General features: G+C 41.5%; 2 protein-coding genes across 3 annotated transcripts in view; one reads left to right on the top strand and one right to left on the bottom strand.

Moving 5' to 3' along the window:
- The window catches only part of mxd4 (MAX dimerization protein 4), a 22,075-nt gene extending 12,773 nt beyond the window's left edge, over positions 1-9,302 (top strand). The window contains exons 4-6 of the mRNA XM_041037084.1: positions 3,383-3,497; positions 4,986-5,148; positions 6,455-9,302. Coding sequence (XP_040893018.1) covers positions 3,383-3,497; positions 4,986-5,148; positions 6,455-6,615 — 439 coding nt within the window. The 3' untranslated portion in view covers positions 6,616-9,302. The remainder of the gene's footprint in view (positions 1-3,382; positions 3,498-4,985; positions 5,149-6,454) is intronic.
- LOC121181231 (PRELI domain-containing protein 1, mitochondrial-like) lies at positions 3,338-21,294 on the bottom strand. Of its 2 annotated transcripts, XM_041037087.1 has the most exons (7): positions 21,145-21,294; positions 20,178-20,384; positions 19,356-19,581; positions 18,426-18,539; positions 17,819-17,897; positions 13,023-13,169; positions 3,338-3,470 (listed from the first exon to the last, which is right to left on the bottom strand). In XM_041037087.1, the coding sequence occupies exons 2-6, from the start codon at positions 20,267-20,269 to the stop codon at positions 13,048-13,050; spliced, it is 633 nt and encodes a 210-aa protein (XP_040893021.1). In that variant the 5' UTR covers positions 20,270-20,384; positions 21,145-21,294; the 3' UTR covers positions 3,338-3,470; positions 13,023-13,047. The 2 variants fall into 2 exon arrangements, with proteins under 2 accessions (XP_040893021.1, XP_040893020.1); XM_041037086.1 differs by lacking the exon at positions 3,338-3,470 and having other exon boundaries at positions 11,620-13,169.

Raw genomic sequence — 21,294 nt, 5'->3', positions numbered from 1 at the left:
GGAAAATTTGATGTGATTCAGAACCGTGCGAACTGTCTGCTCTACCTCAACATTCACGTTTGCCTGATGCGGCACTGTGCATGGCTGTTTGAGGCAATCTGATAAACATTGCGTGACCAGGGCCTGGCTTTAGGAATAACAAATGTGAGTGAGGGAGGGTCCTAACTCCAAATCAGCTGTGTGCTCTTGAGGAAAAATAGCCAGTGTGTCTCGCGGCAGGGGAACACGTGCTGCTGGGAGGGAGCTGTCAGGGACACGCTGCCAGGTTTTAACCAGGTCACGTCTTATCGATATGCATCAGAAACATGAAGCTTTTCTTAGACCAGAGTCATAATAAGGACAGACAGACGGAAGACGTGTTTCATTTTATCATGGAACAAGTAGTTAGAGGGGAACCATACAGGTACACACTCATTTACACACCTCTCATTTCTGTACAATAAATATGAAGCAAACACCTGCAGCTTGTTATCTTGGCTTAGCATAAAGACAAGGAACCAGCTAGCTGCTGGCTGCGTCCGAAGCTTAAAAAAATCATTAATAACCACATCATATCTCAAAAACCTTGTTGCTGCCTAACAGCAACATCTTAGTGTGGTATCTGTCCTTTCCCTTTGTAATCTCATCACTGTTTCACATGCATCACTGAACACTTGTTGCTGTTTCCTATAATATCTTTTGCGATTATATTAATTTTGTTCCAGAAAGGCTCCAGTTGTTGGCATCTCCTGAAAACACTGTTATAGTTAGCCTGCAGGTCAGCACAGTTGCTGAGTGGCGAGATGTCTGCTTTTGATTTAGGGCCTTAGGAGCGGTATATCTGAGGGTTTGAGTACTAAACAGTGGAGACATTCATTTTATTTTTATGTGGTAAAAGCAATGGTGAAAGCGCATCTGTGCACATTTCTGCATGCCAGGTAAAATATGTGGTGAGCGCACAGGTGGGGCCTGTGATGAATAAGTCAGTAAAAATGCCAGAGTTTTCTTGGGGGGGAAAGGTGGGTAGTCAGGCAGAATATTCAGGGAACGCCTTGTTTTTGTTTTTCATTACAAGAGAGGGAGGGGGAGCGGGGGGAGGAGGAGGAGGAGGAGGGTGGGGGAGAGGGTGCAAGATGGTTGCCCATTGGCTCAAGTTACCCTTTGGATGATGTGTATGGAGTGCTGCCTAGTGCAGCTGAGCACACTGCACTCAAAGAGCCCTTTTTTCAACCCAAGAGAAAGTCATCCACTAGCTCGGACCCCACTCCCATCCAAAAAAAACACCCCTCTCCCCCCTGTGCTGCAGACCCCCAGCTCCTTCCTGCCTGCTTCCCCTGGCTGGACTCCAAGTGCTTCATGTGGCTTGACTGGGGCAGGTTGGAGGTGGGCCCCCACCCCTGTCCTCAGAAGACACTTGTTTTCCAGTGGGATGAGGGTGTGTTGGTGTTGGCAGGGTGGAGCAGAGGGGTGGAGGGGTTCAGCGGATGGCGGGTGAGGGGTGGGGGGCAGAATTGCCCCCTGGGAGTGGAGGAAATAAAAGAACGAGTGCACTTTCACACGCCCTTTTTTGGGAACGCCTGTGTGCACCTGTAGAGAGGTAGAAAAAAAAAATAATGCAAACAAAATTTAAAAATCAGTGTTTTTATAACTACTATCAAAACCCCCTGAAAATTAAAGCTGCATTCATCATTTAGAACTTTTGATTATTATGTTTAGTTCCTGAGACTCTCTTGTTGCCCACAGGCCATCTCCGGCTGACCTCTAAATGAAACAGACGGCGTTAGTGAGAGGGCTTTACTTTATGTGAAAAACACAGGTGACGCCCTTCCTGCAAAACGAAAAAAAAAAAAAACACAGGGAAAAGAGTGTGTTCTTGTGCACTAGCTGTGGTCTCCTGTGCGCTCGGCTCTGCAGCCAGCCCCAGAGAGCTTCATTTCTCTGATTAGGTTTATTGTGGTTACAGCGATGGCCAGTGGAGACCTTGCATTGTTGGAGTTTGTTTACCGTTCAGCCGGAGTTAGCCAAAGGAACGAGAGAAAAGGGGGAAGGCTAGCTCAGAACAAAGAAACGGTTCATGGACTAGCTTGACTAATGGAGGATTGAAAGGCCTTTATGAACAAATTTGAATGGACCAAGGACAGAGAGGGGAGGTAATCTGCTGATAAAAATGTTGTGAATAAAAGCAGCCCTTTCAAATAATGTACAGTATCCATACAAAGTCACTCTGTGACCGCGCAGAGATTCACTTTGCCTTGCTGCCATTATTAAATGCTGCATCCTCCAGCATTTGGATGTTTACTCGTCAGTCCAGGGTCGCTGGCCTGTAGGGCTTTGGCAGGGATGCAGTGTTTCCTGGGGTCACAATTTGTGTCGTCAGTTCAGCCGTCAGTTTCATCAGAACAGATGGGAAACTTCTCACGGCTGTCATTTTGATCAGTAATGATTTTTGCAATCAATCGATTTTTTGACTGTGGGTTTAGGGACTCACTCTCAGTTTTAGGGTGCAGCGGGGGGGGGGGGGGGGGGGGGGGGGGGGTTCCATTCTGTGCATCAACCAAACACAAAATCTGTCAAATACATACCTGAGATGGGCAATGGTTATGTACTACTGGACAATGCACAGTTTATATTGAGGCCAGCGTGCTGCACTAAGGTATTCTGCGTACTCATTTGTGACAGTGAGTGATCTGTGAATACACTACAACATTTACCAAACTTAGTCACGCAGGCAGGCAAAAATTGAAAAAGGCAACATAAATATACTATAACAGGAACGTCTCCAAGCTAAGGCCCCGTGTGGCTCTTTGAATGTGTGTCACGTGTGGGTGTATTTTGTAACTGCATCAGTATATAACATCCTTTCTCACTCTGGCTTACTTTAGCTATGTTTGTCTGGATGAATTACAGAATGACCACCAGTTACTCTGGACCTCTGTACTGGTTCACTGAATATCTGGTTAGATATCCCTGGCTGGTGTAGCTGTTCTCAGTTAATGGGATCCAGAATGTTTGCTTTGAGGATAAATTTAGATTGGTAAAAGATTCACAGTGTTAATAAACTACAGTGCACTCATTGTGGATGAGTGACGTTTGCACCGCAGAGCAACGAGGATGTAAATCGACAGAGGGATTTGAGAGTAGTGTTTGCTGGATGCAGCGTCTCACGGTGAAGCCTTAAGTCACAACAAAAACCAGCCAAGCAGAGCATCACCCCCTGATCAAGTAGTATCCAGTCACCATTTTCATAACCTAATATGTTTTTCAGTACAAGAAAAGGACATGAAAGTCACAGTGTACGGGGAACAGTATTTGTTTCTTCCCTATGGTCTGTTTGTGTAGGTACCTTTCTCGCTTCGCTCCTGGTGGATGTGTGCTGACTCACCCTGTGCTTCTGTGTTTGCAGACGTGCCAAATTACGGCTGTACTTGGAGCAGTTGAAGAAGCTGGTGCCTTTGGGTCCAGACAGCACGAGACACACCACACTGAGCCTGCTGAAAAGGGCCAAGATGCACATCAAGGTATTAATAAAAAAGCAGGCTTATAAAAAAAAGGAAAATCGTCAAGATTTATCTCTGTTTTTTTCAGAACCATCATTTATTAGTCGCTTGAAAATTGTTTTGAGAACACATCACTCTAGGTGAAATTCTCCTTGAAACGCTTAGTTTGTCCCCTTCTTGAGCTTCATGAGCACCAAACTCATGCTCTATTTCTCCCATTTCTTCTAGCTGTTTGGTTTTCTCCCTTGCCTTCCTTAAGTGGTATATTGTTTCCTAATCTGTCAATCGGAGCGGTTCAAGGACTGCAGGAAAAAATTGCTCCCAAGACTTGAGGGAAAAACTAAAAACCGTGAATAAACAAAGTGGAATTTACAGGACATTTTGGTGGCTGATCTTAAGATATGTGTCAGGAGATAATTGGACGTTCGGTTTGTTTAAGGTCAGCTCCTCCTCCATGGTTCATTAACTGTTTCAGCAAAAAAAAAAGAAAAAGAAAAAGAAAAAAAAACTGCAGCAGGGCCACCGATAGAGTAGGCCTTATAAAACTTGAAACATCTGTGCTTGCAGGATATCATTTGATTGTTGTCATGCAGAAGATGAGCAGTACATGTAAGTACAGTTTAGGACACGCTGTACTGATCTTGCTGTTTACAAGCAGCAACAGTGTGGTTGGTGGAAAATCCAGACGTAGCGAGTTTTAACCCTTCATTTCCTGTTTATCGTGCATGTCCTCTCTGCTCAGACGATCTGTGCTAATTCTCGTCATTGTGTTGTGTCTTCTCGTATCACAAGGGGCCACATGTGTTAGGCTTCGCTTTGATTCACCACCGAAAACTTTCATATGCAAATGACTGCAAAATCCAATACTGCATTGAGACAAACTTTTACAAGAGTTCATGTTTATTTTTACTTTCTAAACTACAAACCATCATGCAGTCACTTGGCCACTTCCCCATTACATGTTGAAATTTTGTTGTTTTTAAACACACTCCTCTGTAACCTTGGCAGAGGTCTGAGTGGAAGGAGATGACAGAAAGCAAAACTGGTTTCATAAGCTTTCACATTTATGTGTGATACCATCTGTAACAGCATCTGCTTGATACATCGTAAATCATATATTGTCCTTGTTTTTTGTTTCCTTTTACTGTATATCAAAACTTAAAAAAAAAATTTTCATAGGCCGGACTTTCTTGGCAACACTTTTTGTGGTAGAGCAGCTTTTATTTTGTTGGTCTCTACTTTGTTTGTGTGTTTTTACTTTAGGAAGCACAAATATTATATGGCCTGCTGAAATGACTTTTATTTATACACGACTATCAAGTGTTGGAAATATTATGTGTGGGATTTTTTAGATTTTTTTTTTCAATTGCACAACAAAAATAACTAAATCAATCAATAAATAATAATTATAAAGTACACAGGTACATAGTTAAAAGAGAGAGGAAAGCTGAAAGTGTTTGGGTTCAGCGAACATGCTCATTGACTCTTGTTGTGTTTGTGTATCTGCAGAAGCTGGAGGAGCAGGACAGGAAGGCTTTGAATGTGAAGGAGCAGCTGCAGAGAGAGCACCGCTACCTCAAACGCCGCCTGGAGCAGCTCTCTGTGTCGGGGTCCGTTGAGCGCATTCGCACTGACAGCATGGGCTCCACCATCTCCACCGACTCTGAGCAAGGTGCGCTGGCTTTAATAAGTAAACTAGTGGTCCTAAATCAAGGATCAGCGCAACCAGAGAACCTTGTTTGTACCAAATCTGGATCGTTAAACTACAGTATATTCAAGCACATCAGTTCGTGAGAAGGTTGCGTGACTTTGTCGTGGTCGGGACTTTATTCAACAAAGACATGAATGTAAATAAAATGTAGATCACCTCCACATCTGATGCAAATCAAAAACAACCAAGGTATGGCTCAGACTTGTACTGACATGCACACTGTACACCCTAAAGCTACATCTGTTTGCAAATAGCTTCTCAGTACAACACTGTCGGTGCTTTCATCCACATCGCAGCCCAGTCAGAGCCGTTTCCATTCCACTCGCTGTCCACTGATAAACTCTGAGCCACACTGTGATCCAAGTGAAAAGCCACACGATTATTATCTATGGCCTTGCTTGCAGGTGATGCCCCGGGGGTTAAAGGTTAATACCTCAGATTGCAGATAAAGAAAAGCAGCTCTCCTCTTTAGCTGCCGACAGAGGGGGGGATTTCTCCTGAGTGTGGTCTGCTACGTTTCATCCACAGAAATAACAGAAACACCAGCAGTAACCTGTTGTCTCTGTCCGCTGCTGCTGGTTCTGTTTGAATACAACTATCCTGAATTCCAAGCCAGTCTCATGAGACTAAAGTCGTCAGTATACTTCATCAGAAGTGCTTTACAGGTGGTAAAACGGTGTTTAAAAACATCCTCCAGCCATTCCTATAACTTCCTGAAAACAACTACCTGCCAATGGTGCCCACTTCTGCTGCGACAGGCCAGCTGTCTGGTGGTGAGCCATTATCCCCATATTTGAACAATTCAGCGTGCCCCCCCCTCCCGCCCTCTTTGATGGCAGGCGTTTTGCTCTGCTTTGTGACCGTGTGGGCTTAAAGAAGAGCTATTAACACTTTTGGCTTTCGATGCGGTCGGACCACACGTACGACCTAATTCTTTTCCAGCATAATCTGAGCTTCTGCTGCTCACTAGTGTCACACGCTCCCCTGAAACGCTTCATTCGGACTGTTGTACTGTATGTGTACTAATCCTGGATGAGGTAAACACACATGCGATTGTTTATCAATGGATGGGGATTAGCTGTGGGAGCACAAAGATCTGCCTGTTTTCCCTGAGTTAATGGCTACCCGGGTTTAATCCACAAGCGTAGCAGGCTCCCTAATAAATATGACCACGGTTGGGTGGAAATAAACAGTTTCCTCCCTCTTGCTCTGTTTTTAAACTGTACTGAAATTAACCTTGTGTATTTTCTTTTCTTCTTGCGTGCAGAGGTGGACATTGAGGGCATGGAGTTCACCCCTGGCGAGGGGGACAGCGTGGACAGCATCAGTGACGGCGAGGAGGAGGACCACTACAGCCTCCAGAGCAGCTCCAGCGACACCAGCTACACAGCCACACATTCCCACAGACTGCAGCCGCACCACTGTTAGACACCGAGCGACCATCCATTTCCCAACCGGCTTCCTCACCCATGCTTTCCTCGCCTCACCCTACCTTCCCTGATCATTTGCTATCGCCAGCGCCGCCCACTACCTACATCAGACCTGTCCACAACGGCGGTACACCATGAACCAGTTCCTCCTTTCCTGGCCCCGGGTCTCCAGGAAGCACATGGGGCTGAAATGCCACTCAAGCCTTCCTGACCCCCCTGACCACTCACCCTACCTCACCCTACTGTTTCCTGCCTGACCCTGCCCCTCCTGACATGCCCTGCCCTCACAACCCCTACGTAGTGTTGCCGCAGGCTCAGAGAGCGCAGAGCAAAGTTTGTGGTTTTTATTGGGGACTTCTGTAGTGTGGTGGACAGCTTTGACTTGTTAATCGGGATTCTGTAATGTTTGTGTTTCTGTGTGTGTGTGTGTGTGTAGGAGAGAAAAACCAAGCAAGGGAGTCTAAGAGAGGTCAAAATATAAGCTTCGTGTCATCTTCATGTGGCAATAATACACAGACACGGCCTTGCACTAAGTTTGTGATGTTAGAGCAGGTAGAGCACTTCTGTTTGTTCTGCAATATATGCAACACTGGGACCTTGAAAGTTATTTTCATCATACAGCATCTCTTTTACACAATAAGATTTACAGGAGTAGCTATTGCAGATTTCCTGCTTGTTCCTTGAAACGTTTGATTGCTGAAAAGTGGGCCGAGCTTAAAGGAATAGTTCGACATATTTGGGGAATTCGCTTGTGCTTTTTCTTGCCCAGAGTGAGATGAGGAGATTGTTACCTGACTCATTTCTGGAGAGAGAGCGGCATCAGTCTTCTCATCTCACTCTGGCCAAGAATGAAAATAAATGAGTCTGTCCCAAAATGTGGACATGTTCAGTTAACTTTTCCACTTTTTAGCATACGTACTTCTGCAGCTGCGTTCACCAAAGATGGGACCTTTTCAGTAGCTACTCTTGTACATAATTACATCTTCACCACCAAACAGGGCCAGTTTTTGGCTAAAGACAAACTGGAAAAGTGACAGAGCTGTAGCAGAGAAGAAAGAATGTAAATAGATGTACAGTTACTGTCCAGACCCTCATGTCTCCCTCTGGTTGGGTTACCTAACCACTACTCCACACTACTGACCACTACACTATACCACCCTATGGTGTGGATGGACTACTATAACATGAAAAAAAAAAAAAAAAAGGAACTGCCTCAAAACTAAAACGCTATTCCTTAAAGATTGATCTAAATCTTCTGTCTCAGTAGCTAATTGATGTAGCAATAAATACAAGAGGCGGGTGCTTCCTCGGAGAGTGTAAATGACTCTGATGGACCATGAGGTGTTACGGAAGACTTTTTCCTTTTTTTTTTAACCCTGTAGATGGCAAATGGGCAATTACAGAGGGTTTACATGCGGAAAAAGGGGCACTCTTCCTTTTTCTTTTTCACTAATGGATCCTTCTCTATTCCCCAGCGCCATCTACCCTCAATTTGAATTTCTCTATAGCTCTGTTACTTTTCCAAGCAGTGTTCATGTGTGTGTGTGGGATTTGTTTTTTGTGTTGTTGCTCTGATGAACAAGTCAAAGCTGTAAATGTGGAAAAGAAAAAAATGTAAGAAAAAAAAAAGGGCCAGCTCTAATGATTTGTTCTCCGTAGAGGCACTCTTTTTAGCTATCGTAGAAAACTAATCACATTCAGTTTTTTTTTTTTTTTCATTTCTCTAACAAAACTAATGATCTTATTTTCTCTCCATGCTAAATATTACGGATTTCTGGAGCTTCTGTTCACTGATGAAGGCCAATGTATTTGAAATACTTCTCTAACTTGTCTATAACTTATGCACAATAGTCACTATCGACAGAGGAGGTGCTTGTGTTGCTCTCTGACCATTTTAATAATCATTAGGCCTCAGTCTCTGGCAGTCTTTAGAGCTTGGCGTCCCAACACTTCAAAAACAAAAAGGGCCGATCCACCATGGCAGGTCTGACCAAAAAAAAATTTTAAAACTACAAAAGACTCAAATGAAAACAAAAAAATTTGCATACAAAAGAAGCTACTTGTCACTAAAAGTGATACTAGCCAGTGTAGTCTATATTTCTTGTATTAAATTTTGTATTATATTTTCCTAAATGTTCTCTTGTAATGAAAAGACAAAAAAGAGTGACTATATCTATATAAATATATATATATAAAAATCTGTGAGAGAGAGACAGACAGACAGGAGGCCAGGCTTGTTGAAGGAGAGTGGGGGCAGGGGAGCTGATACACTGGCCCCTCTCCCTTGGGTGACTCCCCTGCTGTCATTCTGTGCCTTGGTGAGCCTTCAACCTCCCTCATCGTCCTCCTCCTCCTCCTCCTCCTCCTCTTCGTCCTCCTCCCACCTCCCTAACCTGCGGTCCCTGCTCAGGTCACAATCCCCTCCTCTTAATCTCATCCTCCGTCTTCTTCTTCTGCTGTGGCAGGGCTGAAAGCTTTGATTTCAACCCTTACCATGCCAAAACATTTTCCACAAGCAAGGGGCACGTGAAGAGAAGACTGCATTATGAATAAAGGAAAAAAAAGAAAGAGAAAAGCCCCATTTGGTCTCTACTGAGAAGCCGCTGTTGTACTACACCCTGTCCAGGCACTCCCCACCCTCCAACCATCTGCCAGTGCCGCCTCTGTCACGGAAAAAAAAAAACACACACACTGGTTAACTCCCATGGCAGCTTCCAGTCGCCCCGAATGGTCACCAATGGGGCTCAAAACTTTTGGGCTTGAAGCTTGTTTATCTTTTTTTTTTTTTTGTCATTTTACTATTATTGTATGTTGACTATGTGTTTGTTCAACGGGAGTCACTGGGACAGGAGCGATAAAAGAATAATTCAGTCGATGGCAGCTTAAGGTGTTATCCTCCGCGCTCCCGGTGGTCCATCCCAAAAATAGTGTTACCCATTGATCAGGGGACCTCTTGAGACACAGCAATATTACCATCTTGTGCTTTCTGAGGGAGAGGGTGGGCGGGCAGGGATTTTAAGACAAGCAGGTGGTTTTGCTTTTGACTCTGTGGTGCATTTTTTTTTTTTTGGTGACCAACTCTTTATTTTGTTTTGATGAATTTTACCTCCTATCTGCACTCTCTCCATACACTGCAGGAGGGCAAAAAAAAAATTAACTAGAGATGAAAAAGAAAAGACTTTTTTGGAAAAGCTGTTTTTTTTTTTTTTTTGTCATTGAGAGTTTACATTCATGTCAGAGGATTTGTACATGACTGTTTGTAGCAAAAAAATGTCCTTTTTCAGTTTGTTGGTCAAATGAACAACTGAGTAAACCATATTAATGGCATAAGATTATTCTCTTGCACAGAACCTCCCAGTAAGAAACGCAGCAGATAAAGACAGAGTGAATGGGACGAGCTGAGGGCCAGATATGAGATTATACATTTTCAGTGGCATCATTGACAAATGCACACAGCACACACTCAGCATGAGTGGTTTTTGAGCAGTTGGATGGATGTGGTAACATTGCTGGATGGATAGTGTTAATGGAAATTCTTTTAATGACGTGCCTTGGAAAAAAATATTTTCTTAAAAATAAATAAATAAATAATAAAGCAGAGATTGTACCAGTTAATGAAGACTGTTAAAACAGTCACAGTTGCTTTTATTATTAAGCCCTTGGAGAGAGATGATGTTACCGCTTCCTTTCTCATTGCAAAAAAAAAAAAAAAAGGTAAACTTTTATGTCAAGCAGTTGAAAGGGGCTCTTCATTGAACTGCGATTAAGATCAAGCCGTAATTTAAGAGTCATCAGAGAGACAGGGGTGCTGTTTAAAAAAAAAACAAAAAACAAAACTTCAGAGCAAGTGCAGACAAGGTTTGATTTTTGCTTTCATGTTGCTGTTGCACAGAGATTTACTTCAGTGTGTCGGGTTTTTCTAAAGAGCACAAAAGCACAGTGTGATGTTTGGGGAAGTCAGCGGGCAGAGACAGAGAGAGAGAGAGAGAGACAGAGAGGGTGGGTGAGATGTGGGATAAAATCAGGGTGAAGCACAGACCAAGGACGTTCTGCTCAGAGAGCAGGGTCCATGCAGAGAACTTTGTGCTCAGAGAAGACGCCTTCATATCCCAGAAGCCTGTGGACTAACGGTGCTTATAGAATCCACACGATGACTTCCATGAAATTTTATTCCTGCCAAATAAATAGTCACTTTTTAAACCTTCCATGCTGAATGATTAGTAAGAGTTTATGTAATTCCAGCAGAAGAGCTTTAACTACTTGTAGGCTTTAGGTCAGCTTTCCGCTTTCTGGACCCCCAGCCTTTATGTCTTTTCTTATTATTTTACATCTTTTGTGTATTGGGTGACGCTCCAGAGTCGCCAACATTGTCACACCAACATTATGGTTCATCTTTTGTTTCCCGCTGTAAAGGAGGGAGAGCTGGCTGGGATGTAGCTGAGAGGAGGATGGTGGGGGAGTTCGTTTGGGGCTGACATACTGTGCAGAGTAGGGAGAGTTCTGTGCCAGAGACCTGTGAATATGTTCCTTTTTAGCGGATGTGTAATATGCATTCAGAAGATGTTATATAAGTTCCTTTTTTTTTGTTTTGTTTTGTTTTGTGTGTGTGAGTGCTTGTACACGAGTACCTGGTGCTGGCTACATTTAGCAAACACTTGAAGGTATTGTGTATCCTCTCATTGTAATATAATTAAAATGTTTTATACGTAAAACTGCCACAGCCTCGTTATTGTACTGTAAAAATGATTTATGATGAACTGTTTGGAACAACGCGCTGTTTACTGAGGTGGAAACAGAGCACTGTGAAAATGTTCAACTGCCAAAAACAAAGCAGCAGGGATATGCAGATAAATACGTTCAAATGTTATGGGGCTTCCTGTTTGGTTTGTGCAGCTGTGAAACTGTGATCTGTAGTCTGGAATATTAACTAGTTTTTGAAGGTCAGAGTTCATCTTTTGTCACTGTCATAGCAGAGAAAAGTTAACTGCAACAAAAGGCCAAATTAAAACAGTAACTTATCAAATTTTATTTAAAGCTAAATTTGACAAGGAAAAAAAAAACACAAGACAACAAAGACTGGATGTTTAGCAAAACATCTACAACTATATAAGTCCACTGGATTCAGTTTTTTATACATATTTTGACATCTCACTACTCACTGGTTAAAATGCACGAAGCCAATATTACAAATGCTTAATGCTTAATAATCCTTCAAAATACATCACATGAATTATTTCTGAACTCTTATTAATTCAAGTCTTGCAGCAGAATAATCCAGTCAATGCCATGTAAAAGGGAATGCAGTCATTGAAGTGTATACGATAATTCAGCGCCATATCAACAGGCAGATTGAAATCATCTATTCTCACTAATGCACCTCAGTGACACACTCATACCGTGAAAGGCTAATCACATCGCACAATGAATCTGAGCATGAAGACGAGAAAACTGCTCATTCAGTCTTTTTTGATATAAGTCACTTTGGTATCATTTGATTATCAGACCTCTGGTACAAGCTGTGTGAGTAACCTAGAGCATTTACACTAAACTTTCTGTTTATGGGCGCAATATTACAAAATGCATGCGAATGTGCTGACTGTAGTGAAACGTACTGTGTTCTGTGTGTGAAACTGTGACATTTACTACAGTGGCAAACCCAGAAAATGTCAAATAAAGTAGAAATCATAAGGAAAGGAAGCATTATACAAAATGTTTAAAGTGTTTAAATAATCCCTACGTGCACATTAAACCATTAACTTCTAATCTTAGTATTTTCGTGCTAAAATGAAATTAAAACTATGCAGTCATGGCATTCTGATTTGGTCTAATGTGAACTTTAGGCTGGATCAATTCCTCAAGCATAATAATATGTTACATGAATTAGTAACATATTATATATTATATATATATATATTAGCTGATTAGTGATTGATAAACAAGTGAAATCCCAAAGTGTCAAACCTTATGAGATAGAATTTAAACATTCTGCAGCAAATGCACAGAGAAAGGAAAAGTATATATTCTTCTAATTAATATATAATCAATAGTCTTCTATAGTACAGTTAAATATTAAATAAGTGGCCTCGACACATTGGCCAAAGTTTTCATTTACATTTAGACGTAACTGCAGCATTAAAAGGTGCTGCTGGTCTGAAGGTTTACACAAAGGCAGCAGGTTTCATACGAAGGCGCAAGACATGACAAGACCTGAGATTTAATGAAAGCAAAGAGAGAAACAGAGAAGACAGAGAGCAGAGAGAAAGAAATAACAGTCTGTCTAACCGTAGAGATCATAGAGATCAGAGCCAATTGGACAGAGGCTGTTTCGTACAACAGAAAAGCAAAACTTCAGTCTAGCTGAGATGACTGAGATGATCAAAAGGCATTGTGTTGAGTTCATGTCACCTGCGGTGCTTCACACACGGCCTTGTCAGATGTACTGCTGGGGTTTCTGTGGGGCCGTCGCAGCTGAAGCCAGGTTCTTCGCTGCTTCTTTGGCCTTCCCTGATGCGTCCTTCACCGTGTCCCTGAGCAGCCGCTGGGGCGTCTCTCCTGAGACCAGAGAGTGTCCAAACAGAGAGAGACAGAGAGAGACGGACAGAAAATGAGAACAATGATATGGTTTCCTAAGCCTTTCTCAGATGTGGAACAGGCAACATTGCTGGCCTCTTCAAGCCGTCTGAAGTGATGCCTTTTTTTTGTTGTTCAGACTTAGGCTTTTATGTAAAATGCTTCTTATGGCTTAGCACAGACATGACAGGAAAGAGCCAGTGCTCATGTGATATTTTGCACCTGGTGCATCAGAGGAAGTGTATCACTGCTGGAAAACAAGTTGTGAGCTGAGAATGACAGAATAAATGATACGAACAGTGAAGTTTTCTGTGCTCCCACAGTCTGTATCAGAAATGGACTTTAAAGTATATTTCACAATTCAAGCCTTAATTAATGATCCTCATGACCATGAAGGGCAGCTCCCTCATCTCCAGTGAATATCTAACAAGATTTCCTTACAGGCTTCATCGTTTATGAGACAGAGAATTGAGTTCCCTATTTTATAGTGTCTGACAATGCAAACATAAATGACAAGATGTTAAGCTGGAACTTGTTTTTGCATTTTGCTGGATAGTCATTTATTCTTTGATGCAGCTGGCACGAAAGACAGTTCGAAACATAAAGAGGGAGAAAGCTGATCTGATCGTTAATGTGGTGGAATGAGGGTTTTTCCTAATCTCTGTTGCTCCCGTCGCACTGTGAGGGGGAAATCTTTCTAACAACGTAACATCTGCTCGTTCAGGGTGTTCTACAATTTATTAAACTGATTTTATTTTCTATAGGAGATGACACTTCGGGGAGAAATGCATTGCACTGATCTTAGTCTGTGGAAGCGAGTTTCTCTGTGTATTTAATTGTGACTTTCATGTAAAAAGGACTTGGCCACGCAAGATGGAAAGGTGACAATTTTTTAAATCATACAGACAAAAAGTCTTGACGTGACAACACCCACATTTAACCCGCTGTTGTTATGAACTGCCTCACAGTGGATTCAGAGCCGTGGGCTGCGGGGTCTATTTGTGTCTGACCTCACTGTGAACCGTCAAACATGAAGCACCTCACGTGAGAACAACAATCCCAGTCACAATACAGCAGAGCGCTTGCCCTAAACCGCGCGAGAGAGAGAGAGACGGAAAGAGAGCTGTTTCCTTTACTATTACATGCTTTTATACAAAGATATTCCTGGGGGGGTGACGGCAAACTGGCAGGGGGAGAAACCTCTTCACATGTTTGGACGCTGACAATAACTGCGTAGAGAGGATCTTGGGAATTCATGGGGGGCAAAAACAAAGCAAACAAATGCTCTGACTGCTTACGCACTTGATTTCTATGTCAAATAATGTTTCAAACAACAAAAAAAATCTTTGGTCATCGTGCATGTTTTTAGTGGAAGGTGACATCTAAGGACACTGGCTGAGAGTACAAGCAGCAGATTACCCTTGTAACTGTCAGACTGGTTTTTAACACCTTTCCTTTTCCTCACTCGAGTTCAGTTGATTTCTTGTCTCTGTGTGCTTCGCTGACAGTGACACTCGGTACAGAACAGTGGCTCAGCCAACACTTTCTGGCTGAAAGTGAGAGGCAACTCATTGCAAATTCACTCCTTGTCTGAAAGCACCTTTAAAACAGTTTAGGTTTCTACCTGCAGGTACTTTTGTGATAGCAGGAAAAAGGAAAGCATGCCCACAATCTATGTTCTGCTGGGGTTACCAACAACTGGGTTTTCTGTGTTTATTTTCCTCTGAAGGAAACGTCTTAATACACAAATGTTTCAGTCTTACAACTGAGGTGGGACATGTCCCTTTGTCTGTCCGTCTGTGGAATCTCAGGTGATTTCTCAGACACCACTGTTCTCATTTCTATACAAATTACCCATTGTTAGCTGTATTTAAAAACACAATTTGCCGTATGGGACTGCTATAAATAGGTTAATAGCTTATATCGTTTGTGATATCTCATATCAACTGGTCTAATTATAACATGAATATTAGTTTTGGCAGTGGACATTGGCATTAGAAAATATACAGCTCCACAAAAAGTTACTAATACCAGGTTCTTTAGCACTGGGTTTCATGAAACCTGGTACCAAGATTAGATTCGATCTATCTCTGCAGGTCAGTGAACCAGTGTAAAGGTATATATCTAGAAGAATATGGCTTCTGATACTGTTCAATTCTGTTCAAATGCTTTTTGGAGCAAATCAACTGCAATGTAGTTACAAAGTATAATTAGATAACTGTGTATCATGCTCCTCTGAAAATGTCTCTAAACGTATTGCATAGATTTTCATCAGGCTTTACTTTGAACCAGCTGATGATAGCAGCAATGTTCATTAACTGACACTTTATTCTCAGCGAGAGATCAGAGGAAGGCCTGTGAAGTAAATGTGGAAAATGCTGGATCTGTGAGAGTATCGGGCTTGACAGTCAAACTTTAAATCAGCATCCCGATCTGAGGCACACAGACCCAGGTACACTGCATGCAATCACTGCACCACTTAAACCCACTGCACACCCGACACCGTTCTCTCCAGCCTTCCCCGTCACTCTCCCTCAACAGATCCAATCAGAGAAGAAATGTTTTGATCAGATGCTCCAAAATATATAAAACAGCCAAACAACCAGATAAATCACTGCTGACGTCCTTCAAAGTTTCAAAAGCAAGAACACTCGTCTCTGTTCTCCATCACTTATCATTGACTATACTGCCATACAATGGCAACATGTAGTAAGTGATGCTATTTTCTAGGTCAAAGATTTGCCTCTGCTACATCTTATTTGTTTAACATAGATGTAATGTGGCACTTTTTCATCTCTAAACTCCAAAGCCAAAGCATCACAACTGCAAAAACAAGAGCAGAAGTGCAAAACATAACTGGAAAAGTCACTGCCTTCTGATACTACAGTACTACAGTTTGTCCTGGATTTGCGCTGTATTCTATTGCTTTAGGTACCATGCTGGTAGCTGCATGTAAAAATATATTATTACATTTTTGGTCAATGTAAATGTAGCAAACTAAATGTAGAAATTTTCAAATATAATTCAGCAAAAACTGTGACTAAAAAGATGAAAATTTAGAGATTCTGATTTGAAACAATGAAAGACAAAAAAAAAAATAACACCAGATCAGGGTTCAGTTTTTACCTCAAACAAAAATGACACTGGGGTCAACTAAACTATGCAGGATCTACTTCTATACTCTTCTCAGACTTTTTGCTCTCTGACTTTTTCAAGATACATATGGTGTCTATCTGCACACACAGCACACATGGGGAGACAGTCACTACCTCAGCTACAGAAACTACTGCGTGGGGCTCATATATGGCATCATGTGACAACTCCGGGCAAAGCCTGAGATGGCAGATGGATGCCTCACTGCTAACTATACTTACCACCACGCTCAGCCTGATGCCAATCTCTGCAACGCCATCAACAAAAGGGGCAGTGGGACAGAATCACAACAATGTGAGAATGTCCTTTCAGACAAAAGTATGCTGCATTAGTACGACATGCAGTTTAAAGCGCAACACACGCCGGTGGTCCCGATACACAAACCAAACATGGCATAACCTTTCTCATGTAAATACACCTCTAATCTGATGATTAAAGCTGACTTTTCAAACTTTATTTTGCACAGCACTGATTTGTCTTTTTTTGTCTGGTTTTTTTTTTTACGTCAGCAAAAAAAATTTTGACTTTTCAGGGTCTGATGAAAGATATAGGTTTGTGTGCATGACAAATAAAGGGTTAACATTACAGCTGAACTCAATCAACAGGGGCATTTGGATAACTAGGTTATCATTAAGGTCATTTTTGCAGCCTTAGTTGTGATGGAGAACACAAATCTGCACTCTTTGTTGCTGAACATCCGCATTTTACAGACTGCACCTTTAATTACCCTGAAGTATAGTATATTATTGTCTCTAATCACGTCTCAGTGTTTTTGCCTCTTTCTGTTGTCTCTTGGGGTTAGGGTTTTTCTTGTCATATAACCTCCTCAACTGTATTCTGTTTATGCAACACTGACAGGCTTAATTGTTTTGGTCTGAGCCTAAATACAGAAATTTAAGCTGTTTGTCAGTGTAGTTGTCATGGTTTCATATCCCTCTGCAGTCACATGGTACTTCTAAGCTGCAGCCACCAGAACCTTTAGGCTGCTTCTGGTGATTAAATTAACCTGTTTCTAAGACGTGCAGGAGTAAATTTACAGCCTTTAAGTGACATAACTTTCCAATTCCACATAAATTACTGCTACAAGCTACTCTGTGACACTGTATCCATAAGGAAAAATATTTTACTGTGCTGGGGTCTTGGGAAAATAAATGTAAAGTTCTGAACATATGGGAGGAGAAACTTTAGTTTTTACTTTCCCCTAACTCATGATAATACATGATGAGGATGTTTAGCCACGTGCTGAATGTAAAGAAAACATTTAATCTATAAATTAAACCATAAAACAAATAATAAAATAATAATAATAAACAGTGTACAATGTCTTGCAGTTTAATGTTTTCAGGAAAGAAAGCCCTACTTCCTGAATGAGCTTTCTCCTTTCCAGAAATGGCAACAGTTAAAAATAAACTTGTTTGGTTTCCCTCTTCTCTTTTCCTTGCACTTTTCCCCTGTTTCTACTGGTGAAGCACACGTACCCTGTAAGTTGGACAGTGCATACTCCAGCCCTTTCATGGCCTTCACCTGGTTGCTCTTGAAGCGGGCCAATCCAAACTCCTGGGAAAAGACAGAACAGGAAATAGCTTTACATGGGGGAGATGTCTGAAAAATAGTACTTAGCCAAAAGTCCCGCACCCCCCACCCTCCCTCTCTCTGGGGATTTCAAAACAAGTCTGGCATCTTCCACATCTAATAATAACAATTTCACATAGACATATTTTTGGCACTTTTTATATTTGCACAAAGGCTCCTACTCCTATGCTGCCCATACTATGACCTACAAATCAAACTAAAACCTAGAACTCCATATTTCATGAGAGAGTAAACATATATCTTTCTATACTCTAGGACAGATAAGCAAGTAGGTAAATGACTATAAATAACTGAGTGTACTTTGCTACTATCTTAATACAATTATGGTCCTATGCTGATTTATTCACATCTGACTGAATGAAATCAGAAAACCTTTGACAGACGATAAGAACACGATGAAAATTCACACTGATCTAATGTGTATTACACTCAGAATAATTTCACTTTTTGATTTAAGCACAATTTCTCACTGGTGAAAGAGGTTAAATGTACCTGAATAGGTCTGGAGAAGCCATAAACACTTGAGGATATCCACGCCTCCCGTTTCAGCTGGGTGGAGGCTGGCTGCTCCGCCGAGTCTAGGAAAACGCAACGTTCTTCAACTGACTAACATGGAAGAGAGAGAGAGAGAGGTGGTTAAGGTAAAAAAAAAAAAAAAAAAAAAAGGCAAGGTTCAGGAACCGTTTTAATTTACCACATAGTTCATAGGTTGAAAAAAATTGATTTCTGTAAAAATCTGTACAAAGAAATGTCTCCATTTTTCTTAAAAGCTGCAGGAGATTGCCAGTTTAATGCCAGCTATGTTTCATACTGCAGTGGATTAAAAACATGCATCAATCCACCCTGCATTAGCGTGCAGTGCACAGCATCAAGAGTATGAAAAAAGCGCACCTTAAAGCTGAATAATGTACAAGTCCTGTCAAGGCCCTTCTTCCCTGGGAGATTATTACATCTGAACTGCATTCAAACGCTCAGTTCCTTTGAAGCTCAGGATGGTTGAATTAATATTTCCTTCTCCCTACCGGGGTTAGCAGCTACACCTGACTGCATAGTGCAGTCATGGCACAGAGTTCGGTTTATTCTGTCAGCACAGTGTACAGTATTACGTCAGGATAAACTATAACAATAACAGAGAAGAACATTTTTGTTTTTAAATCAGTGCAGTGATTTTAAATAGCAGAAAAGAAGTCTTTACTCTAGTGCTACTCTCCGACATAATATGCTTTAGTCAAATGAAAATTAGAGCTTTTTAAAATGTAGGTGTAGTACTCAAAGTTAGTGAGACAGACGAAAACTTGACTTCTATGTTCACACTGACTGGTCAATAAATACTTTTCAAAGACACTAAACAGGTTAATAACATTGTCAGTGAACTCTTACACTAAAAAAAACACACAAACCACTGAGAATCAGGCAACTCACCATGAGAGTTGTGTGATTGAGGTTCCAGGTGTAGGTGATCAGGCTTCTGTTGACAGGGTCCACGACTGAATCCTCGATGATGTACACAGAGCGAGACATGCCGGTGGGGAAGAACCGCTCTGCCCAGCGTGGCAGCCGATTGGTCTTCGTCAGGAGGCGTCTGGAGAGGAGCTGGTGGTCCGCAGTCACCTCCCGATACACAACGTCCTCTGTGAGAACATGGGTGCTAGTCGACAAAAAACACACAGCCAGATGTTTACTATTGACTTTCAGGTTTCATATCTGTCTGTAATTCATTTGAGCTCTTTTTTTAAAGAGTGGTCCACTTTCAAAAAAACACCCCAAAAATTAACTGAAAGACAAACACAAGTAAGAGAAGCAGTGTTTGTGAAACTTTACACAACAAAGGTCCCTCTCTATCTTCTGATGCTAATAGATAAAGTCATAATAGAAATAAAACAGAACCATACCACTAAGCACATGCTAACCTTAACTTTATTTAATGCGTCTTGATGTATTTTCTCAGTTCTCTAACTTAATCATGGACCGAGGGCATTTTTTTAGCTGTAGGTATGTTCAATGTATATTCAAAGTAAGGTATATTCGAAACCTTTATATGGTCCTTCTAATTGTATAGTAAGATTTACACTAACTCAATACAAAAATGGGATTCCTGCAGGGTTTTTTTTTTTATCTCTGGGACTTTTTTCCTTTTCTTTTAATTTCAGGAACTCAACTAGAATATCTTGAGGGGCCTGAGGACTTCTGACACCCACCACATTTTACCATGAGCAACTACTGACCATGAAAATATTACAATACCTGAACGGGTTAGGGTACCTCTGCCAGAAAGCAGAGACAACATGGTCCCACGTGCTCCTGATGTCTGTGTTACTGCAGAAATATTTGACCATTCTTCTCTTGCTGATGTGCAGGGTGACCTGAATCCCAAACCCTGAGGCTCCTTGTTGTGACTACACAAAACAGTGAAAACTTGGGTGCTGACTCCATCCAAAGTCTGAAACAATCCTGCACATGTGAAGAGAACCACGAGTAAGAAGCACAATAAGATGTTCTTACAAATGATATATGCGCTTAGAAATTCTATTGACTGCAGCTACATTTTCAGATTGTGAAATAAAATGTACATGCAAATGCATATGACACTGTATCTCTTTATTGTCATAAATTTGTTGACTTATATTTCGCAATATAAACTTATCAACCTTCAGAGGTTTTACTTTTAGTTTATCCATTAAAAGCTTCTCAGCTACTTTCCAAGACAGTCTTCTTTAATACCATATCTATCGATAGTCCAACATAAAATTAAATATAACGATGATAGAGAATTTTACTCCTATTACACAATCCAGCTGCATATCCCCCAACTTATTCATAAAACTACCTCTCTTCGCAGTCTCCACACATGTCACCTTGGCGTATGCCTTTACAGTGTGCTATAGCTGAGGTTACTGCTGGTTCTTAACTCGCTGGCTAACGTTGTTGCTAGTTCCCTGGACAGCTAACAGCGAGCTGGTTAGCTTCTGAAGAGTAATTCAGCAGTCTGACATCTAAATGTGACAGCGAAATTAAGAGACCACCGGTATATATATATATATAGTTATTTTACAGCTCATGCACAACCACGCGGATAAGACAGCTAACCTAACCTAACCTAACCATAAACATACCTCAATTTAGGCTTATTAAGTTTTCCGAGCTAGCCTTAATGCTAAGTGAACAGAAGCGTCAAACGCTCTTGGCTATTTGGAAACAAGAGATTTCTTACCCGAAGTCACTGTTAACTAAGTATTAGGCTGATAGATGTCCGCAGAGGGCCTGTCTGTTGTGCCACTAATCGACAAATGAACTAACGTTGGCTAATAACGTCCATTATGTTACATGTGACAGACATGACAGAAGTAAGTCGGACTGTTTA

This window comes from Toxotes jaculatrix, chromosome 4 (genome assembly GCF_017976425.1).
Source record: "Toxotes jaculatrix isolate fToxJac2 chromosome 4, fToxJac2.pri, whole genome shotgun sequence".
Classification (NCBI taxonomy): domain Eukaryota; kingdom Metazoa; phylum Chordata; class Actinopteri; family Toxotidae; genus Toxotes; species Toxotes jaculatrix.
This window is presented reverse-complemented; position numbering and strand designations above follow the sequence as displayed.